The sequence below is a fragment of the Rhea americana genome, unplaced genomic scaffold (genome assembly GCF_003343005.1).
Source record: "Rhea americana isolate MKP2758 unplaced genomic scaffold, rheAme1 scaffold_1, whole genome shotgun sequence".
Taxonomy (NCBI): Eukaryota; Metazoa; Chordata; class Aves; order Rheiformes; family Rheidae; genus Rhea; species Rhea americana.
In genome coordinates this window covers 9700036-9719142 of record NW_028185038.1, presented here as the reverse complement: position 1 = coordinate 9719142, position 19107 = coordinate 9700036, and the positions used below count along the sequence as shown (strand labels likewise).

The 19107-nt window shown below is 36.7% G+C and overlaps 1 protein-coding gene across 1 annotated transcript in view; it reads left to right on the top strand.

The window, feature by feature from the left end:
• CACNA2D1 (calcium voltage-gated channel auxiliary subunit alpha2delta 1) overlaps positions 1-19107 on the top strand; it is a 337698-nt gene that overhangs the window by 278745 nt on the left and 39846 nt on the right. The window contains exons 12-19 of the mRNA XM_085298915.1: positions 290-368; positions 1643-1692; positions 3188-3277; positions 6246-6314; positions 8175-8249; positions 9648-9722; positions 16412-16483; positions 17203-17274. Coding sequence (XP_085155041.1) covers positions 290-368; positions 1643-1692; positions 3188-3277; positions 6246-6314; positions 8175-8249; positions 9648-9722; positions 16412-16483; positions 17203-17274 — 582 coding nt within the window. The remainder of the gene's footprint in view (positions 1-289; positions 369-1642; positions 1693-3187; positions 3278-6245; positions 6315-8174; positions 8250-9647; positions 9723-16411; positions 16484-17202; positions 17275-19107) is intronic.

Below are 19107 nucleotides of genomic sequence, written 5' to 3'. Positions count from 1 at the left end.
GGGAAATGCTTCATAGAGAATAACCAATGTAATAGCTTTAAAGTAGCAAAGATTTATGAAAGAATGCTCCTCCTATGACTTTTCCTGCTTCATGGACCAAAATATTCAATAGGAATACATAAAATATCACAATACTGATGTATCTATTAGTGTGATATAAAAAGGGAATTTTATAGTTTTCTTCTACTTTTCAAATGTATTAAATATCCAAGTATCATTAATTTGAGAGTAACAGCGAATTAATGACATGTAGTAGAGTTATATGCATTATTTTTTTCAATTTGCGTAGGTACGTGTGTTCACATTTTCTGTTGGTCAACATAATTATGACAAAGGACCCATACAGTGGATGGCCTGTGAAAATAAAGGTAATGTGCAGTTCTTTGAGATTATGCTTGGATAGGAAATAGCTTAGATATCCTGTAAATATTGCGGGTTTTTCAGCTTGATTTTAGTTTTACTGTATTTTTTGAATGAACTTTCCAAATATGTGTGTGTGTATGTATACAAGCTTACTTTATTACTTTATTCAAAACTTTGTATTATAAAAAAGGTGTAATAGACTCCCCTTTTGACTCCTAAATTTATTGTGTGAGAAATACGTTTTGTGATCATAAAAGATCGGCAGATTGTATTGTCAGATAATTATACAAAATGAAAGTGTTGTGTTTTGAACAGCATGTTTTAAATAAAATATCTGCATCTCAAAATACAGCATGCGTGTAAACTCTGTTGTTTGAGAACAAGTTAAGAACAATTGGCTTAAAGTATAACCTTATATGTCATCCTGTTTTTCTGGCTAAGTGGTCATATTCAACTTTCCAAAATTGATGTGATGGTTTGCATATCCGATTGAGCTTTATTTAACTTTTCCTTAATCAAAACGTTTAATTTTTATCAAGTCAAGTGTTGCTTAAGGCAAAGTAAGTGATTAACCTCAGCACTTTTATGTCTCTAGTCCACTTTTTTCTGGTTTGGCTTACTAATTTATGTTGGCTGAAACTAGATCTCAGATCCAGGATCAGGATTGCTTTATACCTGTCTTTTCAGTCCTACTTGCAGTAGAACTTCAAGTCTTTTTAGTGCATATCAGCAATAGTTTTAATTCAGATAAATATGTAATGATATTATTGCTAAATGAAGACTTTTTGATGTTTTGTTAGAAAAAATACCAGAATTTTTCATTCTTTTCACACGGTACTTTATATTTTTATGTTACGAGCTTCATTATTGTGGCTGACTATATAGATATAGTTGTATTCCTATATGCATTCAGAGTAAAATTATTGTTGCTGTTGCAGGGTATTATAATATGGGCATTAAATATGGTTGTACTTCAGAACAAATGGGCATTCAGGAGTACAATTCAGTACATTATCTCAGTTTAAAAAAAAAAGCGCAGACAAAAGAAACGCATTATACATTGTCTTTGCTTAAGAATAACTAGCCTAACCTATATGGCGCGGTGACCCAACATACGTGGCCATGAATTGCTGTGGCATGTAATAAAAAATTCTCCTATTCATATGCATGATAGTTTTCATATAATTTTAATTAGAATTTAAAAGCTAAAATAATTTCCTCAAAGTGAAGACCCTAGCACCATCATACAGTAAGATATTATTTGTGTTCTAAATTTTAGGTTATTATTATGAAATTCCTTCTATTGGAGCAATAAGAATAAACACCCAGGTAAGTGTGCTTGCAGAATATGGATGCTGTTGTAACACAAAGAAGTGGAGCAATTTCTGTTCTTGAATACATTGTAAYGTGACACCTCCGTTTGAATCAATTAAACATTAAGATACACTGCCTTAAGAACAGAGAAAAAAATGGAAAGGTTCTTTTACATTGGCCAAATTATTCTGTAAAAGTATTTTACTTTATTTTCTCTTTTCAATGGTTGCRGTGAGTCAGGATACACTGGGATCCTTGTTCCGGGATCCAGCTGGCCCACAGTGGCTTGTGTGCATACTGGTGAATGTGTGCATYTTGGTGCTTGCACGGATACTGGCCGTGCTGGGGCCCGCTAGAGCAGGCTGACCACGTGCACACTGCGTAGAGCTTGGRGCGATCCCTACTTGTCCTACAGACATGGGTATCTGCTCACTCACAGATGTCCCAACACACTATAGAAACCACGCACAGGACCTGCCCCTTCTCTGCATAAGGACCACACTTGGGGCTCGGTTTTCCTTCTGGCCTCATTGAGCCCAGTTTGATCCTGACACACTTCAACAGTTTTTATAACGTTCTCTGTTTTTTCCTGTTTAGACATTCATAGGCTCTTCCTGCCATACTTGTGTTTCCTATAGCATCATCGCAGGGGGTTGTATCATATGGAGAAGGCTGCAGGGCTGTGTAAGGGCATAACCCTCTGAAAATACTATCACAGTATTCAGCTGGGCACAGACAGGGACCTGGCACAATCCTGCTTATTGGAGAGCTTCCTGGATGGATCCAGCCAGTCTGGGGAGAGACACAGCTGTTCTCCTTCAGAAAGGATGCAGGAGCAGTTTGGCAGACAGGAGTTTAGATAATTAAGGACGCAGCACCCTGGGGTTATATGACGTGACCCAAACTGGCAGTGCAGATGAGCTTACATTCCTTCTCGTTGTCTGAAAGTCAATGTATTCAGATGTCCAGAAAAGCAAAGAAATACCRTAGCAGTAGCAGTGTCCTTCCAAGGCCGGGCATGACATTTTTGACACAAAATATATAAGCTTTGTAGAATAAAAGTCCTTTGATTCTGTKTTTGTGTCAATAGGAGTTAGGCAAGTTCCTACCTCTTAACCACTCGCACTCCACTGCTTACTTCCTCTTCTGAGTTGAAGATTCTGGCATCTGGTTGGAATTTCACTATTAGCAATTAGTTTTTGAATGCAAATAATTTTAATTCTCACTTCTTGGAAAGAAAACAGCGGTTATAGATCTATAAGGTCGATGTGACTGGCAAACTGACTCTGAAGTACAGGAATTGCCTTGGCAGTAGGTACTGCAAACTGAAGACTGAGTCATCGGCAAGTGCAGTTTTAAAGAAATACTTAAATGAATTATTATATTAGTGTTGAGCTTTAATGTTAATTCTGTTTTCATTGAATTCATTTCATTAGTGTTTATTTTTTATGCTGTTTCTGGACTTCGATCTAATATCTACTTGTGATGAATTTATCACACTTTTTTGCAGGAATATCTGGATGTTTTGGGAAGACCAATGGTTTTAGCTGGAGAGAAAGCCAAGCAGGTCCAGTGGACAAATGTCTATCTGGATGCTCTGGTACGATCTGTGTTTATCTCTGGTAAAGTAAGAATCCTTGTATGAGAAACCCAAAGAACTGTCAAAATGGTATAGTAGGTATTTGGTATATAAATACAGAAGAGGATATTTATAAAATAAAGAATTTATCTATAGATTTCCATTGTCCAGAGTCCTGAGGATTGAATTTCCTACAGTCTCAAGCATAATAGTCTTGCATTTCTGGTATCTATATACTTCAGTAGAGGAACTTTTCTGAATAGCTCATACCAATATGCTGGTTATTGCTTTCACCTGATATCCTCATGAGTGTCCTTAATCATAACCAGAGAAACATAATTTATTCTACACACAGATCTTTAAATGTAGGTCACTGCTGTCCTCAGACTAACAAAAGAAAGAAGAAAATATTCTTCAGTTTTGCAATGGGAGTGCTTTTTCTCCTTTTTCTTTCTTCTTTTCTTTTTTTTTTTAATATACCTAGCAAAATGAAATCTGTAAGTGGTACCAGGTGTCTGTGCAGATTTTGTACTCAGATACTCAGATCTTTAAAGTATCATAGTTCTTGGAATTGCTTGATTGCTTAAGGTAAGGATTGCTTTAATTGGACATTGTATATAGTAGGGAAATAAACAAAAAGATAGAAGAAGCACTTTCTTTGCTGCTGAATTTATCGCTTCGGTCTTGTAAAACAAACATATTCAGGAAACTACGAAATGCCAAGTATTATTAGCAGCAATCCAGACTGTTACTTTAGATAACCTTGTTCTGAGTACTTCTAACTAGGCAAAAATTGCTGTGAAATGGTCATCTGAAATCATGTATTTATCCAAGTTCACGTGGTCATCTAATGTCATGTCAAAACCCACTTCTTCCTGTCAGCATTACTGTAAAATTTTTATCAACACATCATAGAGCAGAACATGACACAGAGGAACCAATTTTTCTTTCTTTGGAATTTCAATGGCCAGAAGTTCATTAACCACATTTTCTTGGTTGCTCTTGAGGTTCTTACTGGAAGCATAAAGGATGTTATGACGAAAGTTCATATGTTCTGTACATATCCTGTCCTAAAGCCAAAGCTACTCTGTGGCCCCGGGTAGGAAGAAATCTACTTAACTAAGCAAAATGAGAGTGATACCTGCACTCTTCTCTCATGTTGCTTTACATTTTCGGTGGCTTAATTCAAAGTCTTTTCTGCAAGCTTTTCAGTGTGTGTTGTGTCTGAGTGTGTATGTATTTATATATACCCATATATGAATATATATGTRTACGTATAAATATATATAKAGAGAGAGGTTTTTTCCACTCATACATTTATTAATGAAAGACCAGTGCAAGCTAATAGCTGAGATAAAAGCTGAAATGTGAGACTTTCACATCACGGATATGAAGGCCAAGGTGGGTATAATCCACTTTGGAGCCTTTTCTGATTACTAGATATAGTCATGACTGGCACTAATTTGTCACAATGTTTCTTTATCTTGAATTCCCTAAAGCAGCCTCATGTAGGGTTTGCCATTCTCTTGCATGTGACTCACTGCGATTTCTTCTATCTTTTATATCTGACTGGGACAGATGCTAAAATAATGCAATATGTATTACACAAAGTCACATCCTAATTCAGCCTATGTGAGACATTCACTTTTCATGAAACCTGGTTTAAGGTTCAAGTAGCGGTTAGGAAATCCTGAACAGGTATGCTCATTTGAGGCTGTCTTTCAAAACTGTCTTTAATAATTTGATGTATTTTTGGCAATTCACATCTCTTTTCTCACCCTTAGCCTTCAGAGTTCACTAACAGTGTTGGTCTGGGCTTGGTTTCTGCCAGACAACCCCAGAATTTTCAGATACTTTTATGTTTTCCAGTTATTCATAATGTATTCACAATTATTATTTTCAAACTGTCCTCTCTAACTATGGGTTTCTGGGGCGAAGTCTTTCCTTTCCCTGATTCTTACCCCATCCTGTTTCATTATATGTCTCTTCAATACTCTTTCTCTCAAGTAGTTTTCCTTATCTTTTCTTCTGATTCATCTCTAGTTCTTCGTGTTCCCCTAAAACATCCACTTGTTGTCTTCACCTTGCCTGTTGTAATCTTGCTAGCTCTGATCTCATCACCTGTCATTGGTTTACAAGCTTAAACTCATGGAAGCTGGATTACAGTTGGATCAGGTACAGTTGGTGCAGTGCTGCAGGGGTGGGAGTATGGAGAACCGATTTTGTTAAAGGAGTTAATAGAGGATTTTAGCTGATTTATTCTAATGAAACAAAGGCAGAGAAGTGATATGAATCCTCACTAAAAATACATCAGAGGAATAGGCATCAATAAGGAAAAAGAATTTTTGAATTTAAAAAGGAACATTAGCCCTAAAAAGGTAWATTGCCCCTGGACAATGTAGACTGGAAGACAAACCTTTTCTGGCTAGCTAAACATATGGTTTTCTGGATCAGATTATCAGCAGGTACTGTCACTGTTAATAAAGATAAATCAAATTTATCATACCCTTCCAAATAAATGCAAATTGTTCACTGCAGTGCCTACCAGAAGAGTCTATGTAATTTTGCAGAGCTGATACTGGACATTATTACAAGCCATTGGTATTTCTGTTGTTTTTTTCCATGTTACCTCTGTCTGTATGTATTTGTTACCTTCCTATATGCTACCTTTAAGTTTGATTTGGGTTTCCCCTTTTCTTCTTTTTTCCTACTAACTGAAGTTCTTAGTATAGGGAGAACTATAAGTATTAATGTGTTTTCATAACATTTAGGTCTTATTAAACTGTTATATCCTCAGTTTTGCACACCATCCATTTTTAAAAAGCAGTTTATTATTCTTACTCACACTTGTACATGAAAAACTGAAAATCAAGGCTGCAATCTAGAGTTCAGCTGCAGTGATCCCTCGATTGTTTTAATTCGTATGGTTCGATATTGGTTATTAAACTAAAAAGTCTTCTCTTCCCCTCTGTGTGTGATTATTTCCTAGGAGCTGGGCCTTGTGATCACTGGAACTCTGCCTGTCTTCAATCTAACAAAAGAGCAAAATGGGAAAATAGTAAGCAGTTACTTTTAGCAAAAGCGCTTTCAGTTATTTGAATTAAAATTAATTTTGTACTTCTTGAGAAATGTGTAATTTCATAGAAAGCTTTCTACCTATTGTTTTGTGCAACAGAAACAAATGGGTCATCTCCAGTTATCTGGTAACCGCCTGGGAACCAGGAAACGCAGCTCACCCTGCCGTAGTTCTGGGATCAGTGCGTGACGTCCCCTGGGCTGTCTGTGTGACCTCCTGGCAGCGGCACTGCCTTGAGCGCTCACCAGATGGGAAGCAAATGATAATATTATTTAGGSCTTTGCAAGAGAGGAAGCCCAAATAAACTTATTCTTTTTAAACTTAGTCTTTGGAGATGTGACATTTCRGGGTAAAAGGCAATGATTTAGGACTTTCAGTGAACTGGTTATAATGATTATAGAAAATACCACTCTGTATACAGATTAAAATCTGTATTAAAATAAGAATTAAATAAATGCAATTGTATTAAATAAATACAATTCCACATCCCTATTCTTATGTGATGTAGAATCCAAATATTTATTTGCAAAATCAGAATGCTAGTTATTTAAAATCAGACTTAGAATACAATACTTTTTTTGTAGTATATAATAAAATCGTGTACACTTGATGTGATATTTGTGTTCATTCAGGTCATTTATTACATCTATTACACTGATATAGTGAAACCTGGGATACAAATGTGTTTTCATCTTACAGTTATCCCTTAAAGAAGCAAAGAATGTAAAAGTTTAGMCAAGATTCTTTTTGATTCAGTTGGTCAGAGATTACATAGCCTTAGAATGAATAAATGCAAGTTTGATCAGTACCATTTCTTTTATTTGCTTTCAGAAAAGTTCTCTTAGTTTCCTTTTAAAAAAAAAGTTTTCATAACCTTGTYTACAATATAATACCTGAAATTTACTGAATCTGCTGTCTGAGAAGTAAAACAGCCTCTAGAACAGAGAAAAATATGAATCTGCTCCTGTTTTGTTTCTACATGAATCTTGTGCTGCACACTACATAATGCATCCTCCAACACATACTCTTTTACTTTTTTTTTTAATATGGAAGAGGAGGGATTGAGGTGATACCATGTAAATGACTGGCCTTCCTTTGCTGCGTAGGAAAAGAAAGCACATGTGAAGAAATTCCTAAGTTCCTCATTTCAAATGCTGATTATTATTATAATCACTTTTGTTGATTTTTTTAACTAATCATTATACCATAGCCAAAAGAGGTTTATTGTTTTGGGGTATCAGTTGTAAAGTGCTCAACATGAGGGTGCAAGAGTAGMCCTATATAGATACTATTTGGTTGCAGTTTGGCAAATAGTACATATAACAATAACAATATTAATGCATTGCTTATACTTTCAATGKTCTTGTTCTTATATTTGTTGTTTCCATGAAAAGCAACATAAGATATTAGCATTGCAGCCCATTTGCTCCCCCTTTTATGGAGCCTCATATAGTTYGTGTCCATTGCTGTGTGCTGTTAGCATTCCAGAATGTTTCCCTCTGAAAATAGTTTTGTTTACAGCTTTTGATAGAATAAAGAGCTTAGAATCCGAGCATCTGCATTGTCTATTTCTTATATTCGAGAGAGGCTGTAATGAGTGTAGTAACTGATATTCGCTTTGATAAGCAATTTGCATATTCTGTACTAAATTCTGAATATATTGAACATTATTTTGAATTCCTTGGATATTATTCAAGCTATTGAGAGGAAAAAGATAAGTAAATGTACAGCTTTTTAACTAGTATCTGGCATACAACCCATGAAGGTAAAACTAAGACTCTTGCAGTTATTCTGCATTGTAAACATGTCAGATATATTCTAACATTTTGGAATCTTGTCTAGAATCAGCTGATTCTTGGAGTAATGGGGGTCGATGTCTCTCTGGAGGATATCAAAAAACTGACACCCCGATTTACGGTGAGTTACTTTTGTTGATGGGTTCCCTTTATGTATGATTTCTTTGCATGCTCTTTCTTAAGCCATTTAGCGTTGACTGGCAACAAGTCACAACAACTCCAAGCTTCTTTTCATATATTCTTTTCTGTTGTAGATTTTCAGACAGTTTTCTCTCCAATTGTATTTGTGCTGTTGTGTGAATTGTCCATCAGGATGTATCTGTAAAAAGCAGCTTTTACACGGAGGTATATTCCAGCAGCCCTGAGGGCCACACACCTCAGTACCACAATATTTATTGTCCTGTAGCCTATGGCACTGCTCTTCCATCAAGTAATATCACACTGTACAGTACACAATCATGGCAGCTAATAATACTAATACTTGGTRTTTATATAGGATAGTTCCTTATAGAAAGTTCTTAAATGAACATGTCTGTCTGTTCACTGCTCATTAGAATTGGTTTATATATTTAGATGTCTAGCTAGGGAGCGTCTAAGAAAATATCCATTGCTGTGGAAGGTAACAGCTGAGGAAGCAAAGGWGTATAATGAGTTTCACCAAAGGCAAATGCAAAGTCCAGCATCTAGGACAGAATAACTCCATGCCACAGTACAGGCAGGGGAAAGGCAGGAGAGGAGCTGGGGGTCCTGGCTGAGAACAGGTTGAGCATAGGTCAGCAGTACAGGCTTACAGTAAAGAAGGTCCACAGYGAGCACCTGTGAGACAGCATCGGGGTACTGATTCCAATTTTGACATCCCTAGTACAAGAAATACATGGGCATACTAGACATACTGGAGTCCAGTGCAGAGCTACTAAGATGGTTAAGGGTCACATGGGTGATGACATGCGAGAAGCTGAGAGAGATAAGTTATTCAGGCTGAAGAAGAAAAGAAAAGGAGGAATATAATTTTACATTCCTCATCTACCCAGTGGAAGCTTATGGAGAAGATGGACCTGGACTCTTCTTGGAAGTTTACAGTGAAAGACTAGAGGCAGCCAACATGGTTGTATTAAAGGAAATTACAACTAGAAATAAGGGGAAAAAAATATGAAAAGACAAATCACTCAAACTCTAGGCAGGTTGCCCAGGGAGGATGTGGAATCTCCATGCTCGGAGGTATTYAAAGTGCACCTTTTGCAACCTTGTCTAATTCTGAAGATAGCTCTAATTTTGAAGTTAGCTTTGCTTTCAGTAAAGGGTGGAGCCACATGACATCCATAGGTCCCATCAGCCTGAGCTATTCTCCAAGATTATGATTATAAAAGAGTAAAACTTCAAAAATAATATTTTCTAGATTAGTACCTCACGTACTTCATAATGCCTGAGGCAGCATTCTGACCATTGTTGGAAAATAATTTTATGATCTTTCTTTATTGCTAAGAGCCATATAATGCTAAACAGTCCTTCCTTCTTGCAGCTTTGCCCAAATGGATACTATTTTGCAATTGACCCTAATGGGTATGTGCTACTTCATCCAAATCTGCAACCAAAGGTATGGAAAAATCTTCTAATTTAAGACACTTTTGTGTGGGCACAGAAATAACAGAAATATCTAAGCTCTGCCTAAAGTACCAGTTCTTGGTTGTGGGGGTGGCAAGAGTCTTGCATRTGTGGGTCCTGTGGAATTTGGTTACAAATAAAATAAGAAAAGTGTATATTTCACATATATAAATATATATGTGAAATACGTAGGTTAATGTATATATTCATAAGAAAAGAACTAGGGATAGCTGCACTCTCATTCTGAAGTAATTCTTGTAGTATGTTAGAAGATACACTGGAAGCAAACTGAGGAATTTATTAGTGAACATGTTCATTTTGTGATGCTTTCTCTTTTCAGAAATTGGAACTTTCATACTGACAAAACGTCAGAAATCAGAGGCAAACAAAGACTAGTTTACTTGTCTTTTCATATGTGTTTCTTTGCTTATTTTCTATTTACCAGAGCTGAAACCTGGGCTGCAGTGCTGGGTGGAGTAGCTGAGAACTCAGCATCCTAGAATGATAGATTTTTAGCAATTCTACTTGAGAAAGGTGTTTCATCAGCTGTGAAGTCTGTATCTAGATCTGATTAGGACACATTTTTTTCTGAAGTTCAGGAAAGCTTAAAACGAAGGTTTCAGTTTGATTTCATCTCCATTAACTGCAGTCCTCAGTCCTAACCTTGTAGAGGCTGCCTCAGTACGTGTCTCCCCATACAAATTTTCTTCTTGCTTTGATGAGATTTTCCAACATGAATGGATTCAATTTCTTCCAAAACCAGAACTTTAAGATCAGTTTTAGCTAAGAGTTTCTCCACATCAATCCATTTTCTATTTAACAGAGTATTTCAAAATGCTTTTATTTTAATTCCATACTTTCAGTAAACGTCCCTTGGGGCCATCCATAGTATATGAATGCACAATACTATCAGAAGGAAAATTTTTGGCCACGAATCATTGACCTCTTGATTGTACAACTGTCCTTTCCTGTTCCTGTGTCAGAAAGTCATACCACAGCTACAAGAGGGATATCAGGTTCCCTTTTTCAGTACTTCATCGTGCTTAGGCAGAGAAGGCAATGATGAATTCATTTGCATACTGTAGTGATTGATTTAATTCTCAAGCCAGGGGCAGTCAGCTTTATGAATATGTCCTGTGAATTAATTTCCTGGTGAAATGAATATATTTGAAATCTTTTTTTCCAAGTATGTATGTAACAAAGTGGGGGCAGGAGGGCAGGGAGAGAGAAGGTCCTTTTGAAGAAGAGAAGGAATTATTCAGTCCTAACTATTGATGAAATAATATTTCATTTTGACTATATTTGTCTCATTTGACTGATTTTGAAAGTACCCTTTTAAAAAGAAGAATAAAAGAAGAGTCTTACAAAGGTGTCATATATTTTAGATACATATATATTATAGGTTTCATAGTTTACAGGCACTTCAGTTTTTGCAAATATGCGTTAGGTGTTGATAATATGTTAAGAAAAGTGGAAGTTTTGATTTGGTGATCTAGCTTGCTGAATTATCCTCAAGCAAATAATTGCATCATTATTGACTGAATCTTTTCTTCATTAGAGTTTATTGGGAACTCTGAGGATTGCAAGTGGTTTATATAACTATTCTTTATTTGACAATGAAAAGAGCCCTTTGTTAACAGAAGGAATACAAATTGAAGCAATGTAGTAGTCCTATTTCAGGCATGGTCTCATGAGGAGGTGATAGATGTGGATTCTGTTAATCTCACATATACTGTTATTCTGCAGTGTGAGTTAATTACCGTAGAGAACAGAGAACTCAGTTTGTCCCAACCTAATCTTGGCAAAGACCAAGATGTCTTATTAGGAGACTAATTGCCACAGTTTCTCTATGTACTTTTGTATTTAAAAATATTCAGAGGTCCAGAGATGATTTCAAATGCTTCTTTAACATTTGATTTGGAATATGTTTACTAAAGGATATTTTGTAAGTGTTTTATGTTTTATTTTATTATGTTTTATGTCTTAGAATAATGCCTAAATGTAATATTAAGCATATGCATTATTATTATTGTTGTTGTTGTTATTAACAGTTACACAGACTAGACTTTTTCACTCCCAGTTTGTTTGGGGTGGTGCATGCTATTCAGACTGATACAAGAACTACGTTTTAAAACTAAGGTACACTACAAAGACAGATGTATTTAGAACCCATGGACTTTCTTTAACATGTCATATTAATTATAGTTGAATCTCCTGGTAGCTGTTAACGTATTAACTAACAACATCTTAACCCTCTTTGCCAGCAATTTTTCAATAGATGTAAACTAAAACATAGCTACGTCTTTACCTTTGAAGAGGTGAGGATGTATTAAACTGCCAATAGTTCCTTCTTCTGAATGCCTTCTCCTTTCTTTCTTGAAATCTGTCATCTGAAATCAAAACTGGTTCAACACAAGTAACATTTTGAGAAATTGTCTTGCAGTATCATCTCACAAAAAAAAGCCCCTTTAAACTCAGAGCTTGTTAAGTTGGTTACACAAACGACAGAATTTAACAAAAGGCAGGTTCAAAAGTGGATTAAAGACATTAAGAATTTCCCTATCATGTTCTTATTTGTGCATGCAGACTACATAAGAACATAATATAGGAAGCCTTTTTTAAACTTGCAGTTTAATATAGTTTTAAACTACTTAAAATAATCTTTTTTTYAAAGTTTGTTGTAGTGGTGGATTATATTACCTTTTAAAAGAAATATTTAATTTTACTTTTTTTCTGTCAATTTTGTGTGTGTGAGCATATGTTTCCCCATTGTCCTGAGGCAGAACAGATGGACATCCCACCAAATAAATGTAGTCACTGAAATGGGTGGAGTTAGTTTGCACTGAGCATGTGTTAACAAGATTTAAATTCATTTTAGAGTGGATTTGAAAGTAGCAAATAGTTCAATTTCTGTATCTAGTCTAAAGATTGACATCCTGACCATCTTTTTCATTGTGATTCTGATCCAAATCCTTTTATTATTAACTGTAAAAATCCAGATGTCTTCASTAGGGTCTAGGATTGTGTCTTATGGTTCATGTTTTTAAAAGAAAACTAAGGAGAGAGCTGGTTTTAAAAGCAGAAATAACAGTCAACAAAAAGTGATACTCTTTTCCTGTGTTATAATTGTGGCAGAACTTATGGGATGAAGAGCTCTGTTAACTTAATTCACATTGTTTTACGTATGCCTGTTTTCTGTTTGCCTGGGCAAAACCTGTAATTCTGGTGAAGAGCTCAAACTCTTGGTCAAAATAAGCTTCCAGGAGAGTGCACGCTGGACACTACAGATGCTGAGGGAAGACTTCAGTTCTATAAGTGGGCTGTTTACTAATAGTGTAAAAATATAAAATACTGCTTTTTTGTTACTTCAGCATATTGGTGTGGGCATACCAAAAGTTAATTTGAGAAAAAGGAGACCCAATGTACAGGTAACTTTGGATGGAGGTGATTAGTGCATTAGAGTGCATAGATTTGGAAATACCGTTAGAAAGCTTCTGCCCTGCTTACTAGGAAAAATCTAACTAGGGAACTGTTTACTCTGACAAACTGCTTCCAAAGCATGAAGTTTGCATCCTTCCTTGTTGAAATAATAGAGAACATATTATTGATGGTAGCAAAGGGCATTCTGTTAAATGATGGTGCTTTACTAATAGGTGCTAATTAGAGCTGYGCTGTAAAAATTATTCTTCAGATTTTGAAAGGAATTTGAAGACTGGGAAAAAAAAGAGACTACTTGTGCTGGCTTTTCTTGCATAAACCCAAAGTCCAGAAGATCATTTGTACAGCTTTATTACTAGGTGTTATTGTACAGTGTATGCTGTATAACTTTACAGAATTTGAATGAGTTGCTCAGTCTTTTCTGTAGAAGTCAGAGCATATGTTTCCTCTGTTATTTACAACAGGTTTCTCTGATTAGCAAGCCCAACTCCACTGAGGATTAACTGCCGTCAACCCCAGCAGGGAAAAGGCAATTAATAACATTTATGTAATGCAGCCCCTGAGCAGAAAACATTTAATGAAAACAGAAAAATCATTAAAGGAATAGATTAGTTATGTAAATAGCAAAATAACAAAATAACAAAATTAAATACAGTACACCGTGTTAATGTTTTGCGCATTTGGGAATATACTGCAGGGTGTTAAATTGCAAAAGCCAGTGGCTTGCGTAGCAGTGCCAGTAAAGACGTGGTGTGAAGTCCTGACCTCATTCAAGTCAGTGATTTCGCCGAGTCCAGCGGCCGCGTTCGCGCTGCGCCTTCAAGACCGTCTCTGGACCGGATTCCCGCGTCACGCTCCGGGCAAGGCAGCCCCAGAGCACGGGAGGTCTCCGGTTTCTGAGCTGCCTGGCCCCGGGGTGCTGCCGCGCAATTTGGCCGCTCCTGCCCGCCCCGGGGCTGCTCTCGGCGCCCAGGCTTCTGCCGCTTGCTCGGATCAGCCCGACCAGACATTACCATCATGCATTAAAGGAGCCTGATGGCCCGTATCTTCGCTAACACGCCGGGTGCGAGTGAGAGCTAGGCTCCTGCACCTCACACCAAGGAAGGGAAATGCCTTCCGTAGCGTTTGTGAGACTACTGACCTCCCAAAAGCACCCAATCGAGACATTTTAATGAACTTATTTTTACGCTGCTGCACCAGTTCTTTCTTTCTTTGTTTCCTTCTTGATTTGACGTTGAAGTAATAGATCTTTGCCTTTACTTGTCATGCTAGAAATGGATCGCGCTCCCTTTATTTGCATGCTTCGTTTGCTAGTGATTTACTTCTGTTTTGTTTTATTAAGTTGTGCTGGTAAACGTGGTGGTGGTGCGCTTATTTTAGTCATGTTGTGTGCATGACTGAGTAAAGAGAAGAGCAAACTGAGCAGTAAGTTTGTTTCTTCGTGGCTTGGAATAAATCCCACAAAATGGCAACCTAGGAAGAGAAAATTATGGAGCCCAAATACTGGTAAAGAAAAAGATACGGTGGGGGGGAAATAGTCTTAAAGTACTGGGCTAGGAATTAAGCTTCCTATTCTAATCTCTGACAGATTTTGTTGTGCCTCTGGCACATCATCTGATCTGTCTGTTTATGCTTAGTTTCCTCATCTATAAGAAAGCATTAATAAGWACCTTATAAAGGATGTGTGGTGATATAAAGTAACTCTGCAAGTAAACTGTAAGAATCAGTACTTGAATTTTGACAGACTGTTAAAATTGACTGTTTTGTCTTTGGGACTCCTTAACTATGGCTAACCCAGGTTATCATTTGAAATAACTGTTTGACTTTGATTTGATGTGATGGCTTTTTTTTTCCTTTTTATTACCATTTCTTCTCTTCTCTGTTCCTTTGTGTGTTGGAATGGAATGTGAACTGCACAAATGCCACTTCTGCCCTCGCAATGCCTTCATGCATGCTGTTTGGGTTTGACCATGCTATTCATTATCCATTGCATGTAAGAAAATGTATTTATTTATTTATTTTTTCATTCTAGCCTTTTGCTATTTATTTTAAGAGTGTGGTTTTGTTGGAGGAAAAAGAGCACTGAATACCAAAATATAAATCACATTGAATTTTTACAATATGGATCTTAGTGTTATTAAAGTTACTAGTTTTATCTATTCTATATAAATAAGAACATACAAATTCCTTCACAGTTACCAGTAGAATTAGAAAAAAAATAATCAGAATCTTTTGTTTGAAGAGTTTCTGGGGCATATTTTCTTTCTGAGAATACTTTTTTATACACAGCAAGGAACTCTTACTCGCTAAGAAAATGAAAATTCCRTATATCCAGTAGCATGTACTTTTGTTCCTCAAAAAGATAAGGGAATAATCTTGTATCCTTTTTCACTATTTTTTATTAAAGTCCTGGACTTTTTATATGGACTACAATTAAACTCTTAATACTCCAGACTATTACCTGACGATATCTTTCACCAGCTATTCAGGACATGCTTTTTTTCCAGTATAAACTGGAAGTAAATACTTARAATTGTTATTAAAGGAGTGTCCCGCTTGCATTATTCGGAGGAATAGTCAGATAGGTATTTGTCATGCCACGATTGCCAGTGTCTCGCCTAACCCTAATGACTGTAGCTTATTAGAATAAAAAGAATACAGTCATGGATTTGAAAGAAGATACTTCAGTCTACTCAATAAATACATTATCATAGCCAAATCACTGAAATCCCTTTAAGGTGCAGTGCCCACCCTAAACGTGATGTCTCCTTAGATGTAACGAACAAATCCGTTACTACAGTCTAAATCCGGAGCCGCAGTCCGGCCAGGCGTCGTCGGAGCAGGCGTGCAGCCCGCCGTCGGCACCGCGGCGCTCGGGGCGATGGCCCCGTCTCCCTCCCGGGGGGCAGGACGGGTCCGTGTCCGGCGCCTCCTCACCCCTCTTCTCCCACCCTGGCAACCTGAGACAAACCAGCGCCGCCAGCGACGGACCGCGGGCGGGCGCGAGCCCGTGGCGTTAATCTAATTTTTGCTTGCCCGATTACCCTCTCTATTCAACGAAACGAAGTGAGAAAGGGCCCCTAGTAATTCGTTACGCCGTAAGGGATTAAAGGCAGAAGGGTGAGTAAGCCTGCTTGATAGCTCACTTGGGAGTGAGGGGATCAGAGTGACTGCCAGCAACCCCTCTGCAACGTTACAGTGCGCCGTGGTTATTATTTGACCGTGTGATATCTTCTGCTTCAGAACCCTAAATCCCAGGAGCCTGTCACGCTGGATTTTCTAGATGCTGAGTTGGAAAATGATATTAAAGTCGAGGTGAGACATGCTGGTTACTTAGTACCTGTTGCTGCGYGCGTTATTTCACTGCGTAATAACTGAAAAGCCACAAATGTTCTAGATGCTGAATGAGAATCTAGAATTGTTCAAGCTCATGATCGTGAGTTTATAGAGAGATGAAGTTATAATGAAAATTTCCTAAARATTATTCTGAGCCTCAGTATTTTTCTTAGGCAAAGACAATGGATTTTATTCCTCTAATTTTGAAAGATAACATAGAGCTATTTAAATAATAAGTATCAATTTTCATTGCTGAGCGGGGATTCCTATTTTGTTTTATTTTATAAAACTTTTCAAAGAAGGTAACTTTTAAATAGGATATCAGTATATCACCTGAAATAGTTAAAAATTATTTTTCCCGTCTCTTATTAATGCAAAGTGATGCGTTATTATTATGGTGGAAAAAAAAAGTGAGAAATAAAATTATATAAAATGCTGACAGCAATGTAATTTCCTATGTATCTTTCCCAGTTACAACAGATTGAGGCTAAATAACGCAGATGTGCTGGAAAGCACTAGAAATGTCTCCTAAAATCATATTCTCTCTTATACCAAAAGTCAAGGGTACACTTTRTCTTACTTGGTTTTGTGAACTGAATTGGTGCTTCATAACTCTAATAATTGAATATGTTTATTTATAAAGCAAATTCTTTAATTAGAAAAATAGGAATTATTATTGTTGTTGTTCTTGCCTATAGATTCGGAAAAAAATGATAGATGGAGAAAGTGGAGAAAAAACATTTGAAACATTGGTCAAGTCCCAAGATGAGGTAAGAAAGGAACATAGGCTCTATCCCATTTATAGGGAAAAAAAACAGAAAAATAACATGAAATGGTGAAAATATGTTCATTTTTGTAATGTCATATTACATTTTTTCCCCTAGATTTCTTTTTCTATTTTTTTACTTGATTATGATAAGTGGAATTGAGTACATATTAAGAGATGGRTTTGTTTCTCAGTTTCTTTGGTCCATCATTAATCAGGCAGCTGCTGATGAGGTCTTGCATTCTGTTCCCAAAGAAGCAGACCCAGCCTACTTCTTTACATGAATTCTCCCCCAAAATACTTAGTTTGCTTAGGGAGGTGGATGAGGATGAGGGGCTGTTAGTTTGTGTTTTGGTTGAATAGGAACAWATTAGTGGGAAAAATTTTGTTACAACATTTGTAATCTGTACMTGAAGACCATTTGAGATAAGTGTATTAATCTTAGAGTTATATTATATACCTGTGTTTCCTAAATAACTTTTAATTTAATTCTTTTAATTTCCTTTTCCATAATCTTTATTCCTGATAAAGATTGCTCCTGGTTTTCTCTAATAAGGCAGGGATACTTCCTGAGGAAATACTGAAATTTGATGTGGACCYGTGCATGTGTTCTTTTACTTAGGTCCCCAAGAATAAATGATTGATGTGGAGAAGTTATGGGCAGGGTATGCCCCACCAGTACCSTTTCACAGCTGTTGCACTGTGAAAGTAAAATAGCTTGAAGAGGGCTAGTCTATTGTTTYATCAGAAGAAACGTGAGGAGAACATAAAAAATAAACATCAAACAAGCGACACACAACCTTTCTGTATATGTGCAYACCATAACAGTACCAAGCAGAGTTGGTAGAGTGTGTGCAATTAATTTTTCATGTGTAGTGTTAGCTGCCCTAACTGCCCAAAAGCTGTGGTCCCTGGTAACCTTGCTTTCTCTGGCAGTTCTGCTAGTTTATACTTAAATGTAAGAATACTCCAGGAAAAATTTATTTTCACGAGCCATATCCTAGAGAATCCAATTGAGTTAAATTGATAGGAAGTCAGAATAAGTCCTCAGAGGGTTTTTCTTTTATTCCACTAACAAAACGTGAATTCAGTACTTATATTCCATTTAACATTTATTAGATGGTAGTGACTCTTAAATTCTACTTTATATCTTTGTCAGATTACACCTAGTTACCCCAATACTGAGTAGTTCTGTCCTCTGAATCAGTTTTGCATGGGATGAAGGAAGGCTCTGAAAAACTTATTCTCACTGGTAAAAAAAAAAAAAAAAAAAAAAAAAAAAACAAACTACTATTTTTGTATTAAATGCTATAGAAACTTATTTGAGGGATGAAATTCAATGGCAATGGCCATGTTAACTTTGGTAGATCAGGATGAAAATGAAGTTGAAATTTCTGAAACATATCTCACATCAGTTCATATACACTATAGTTTGGCGATGTCAAATTCATGGTCATGATTTTCCAGTACAGACTTTTGGGAGTGTGCTTGTCACCTGAGTGTCTGTGCATGTCTCATGACCATCCTTCAGCCTCTCGGTGCCCAGCCTGAATTTGATCAAGCATGCTGGTGGTGGTGGTGGAGTTTAAAAGGAGTTCTGCTACAAACAGGAAGCCATGCTCAAGATCTTCATAACTGTGCAAATCCATCAGAGACATCTTTCATCCCTGAGTTGTCAGCATCATTGAGGATATCAAGAGCTTTACTTGCCATATTTTTTTACCTATGTAGAAGACTGATAAAATTGAGATACCAGTCCACTCCCTGCTGACAAGGTTGTGACTTTGTTGCAGAAATGCTGCCATGGAATTTTTTTGCAGAGTCTTTGAGATGCCAT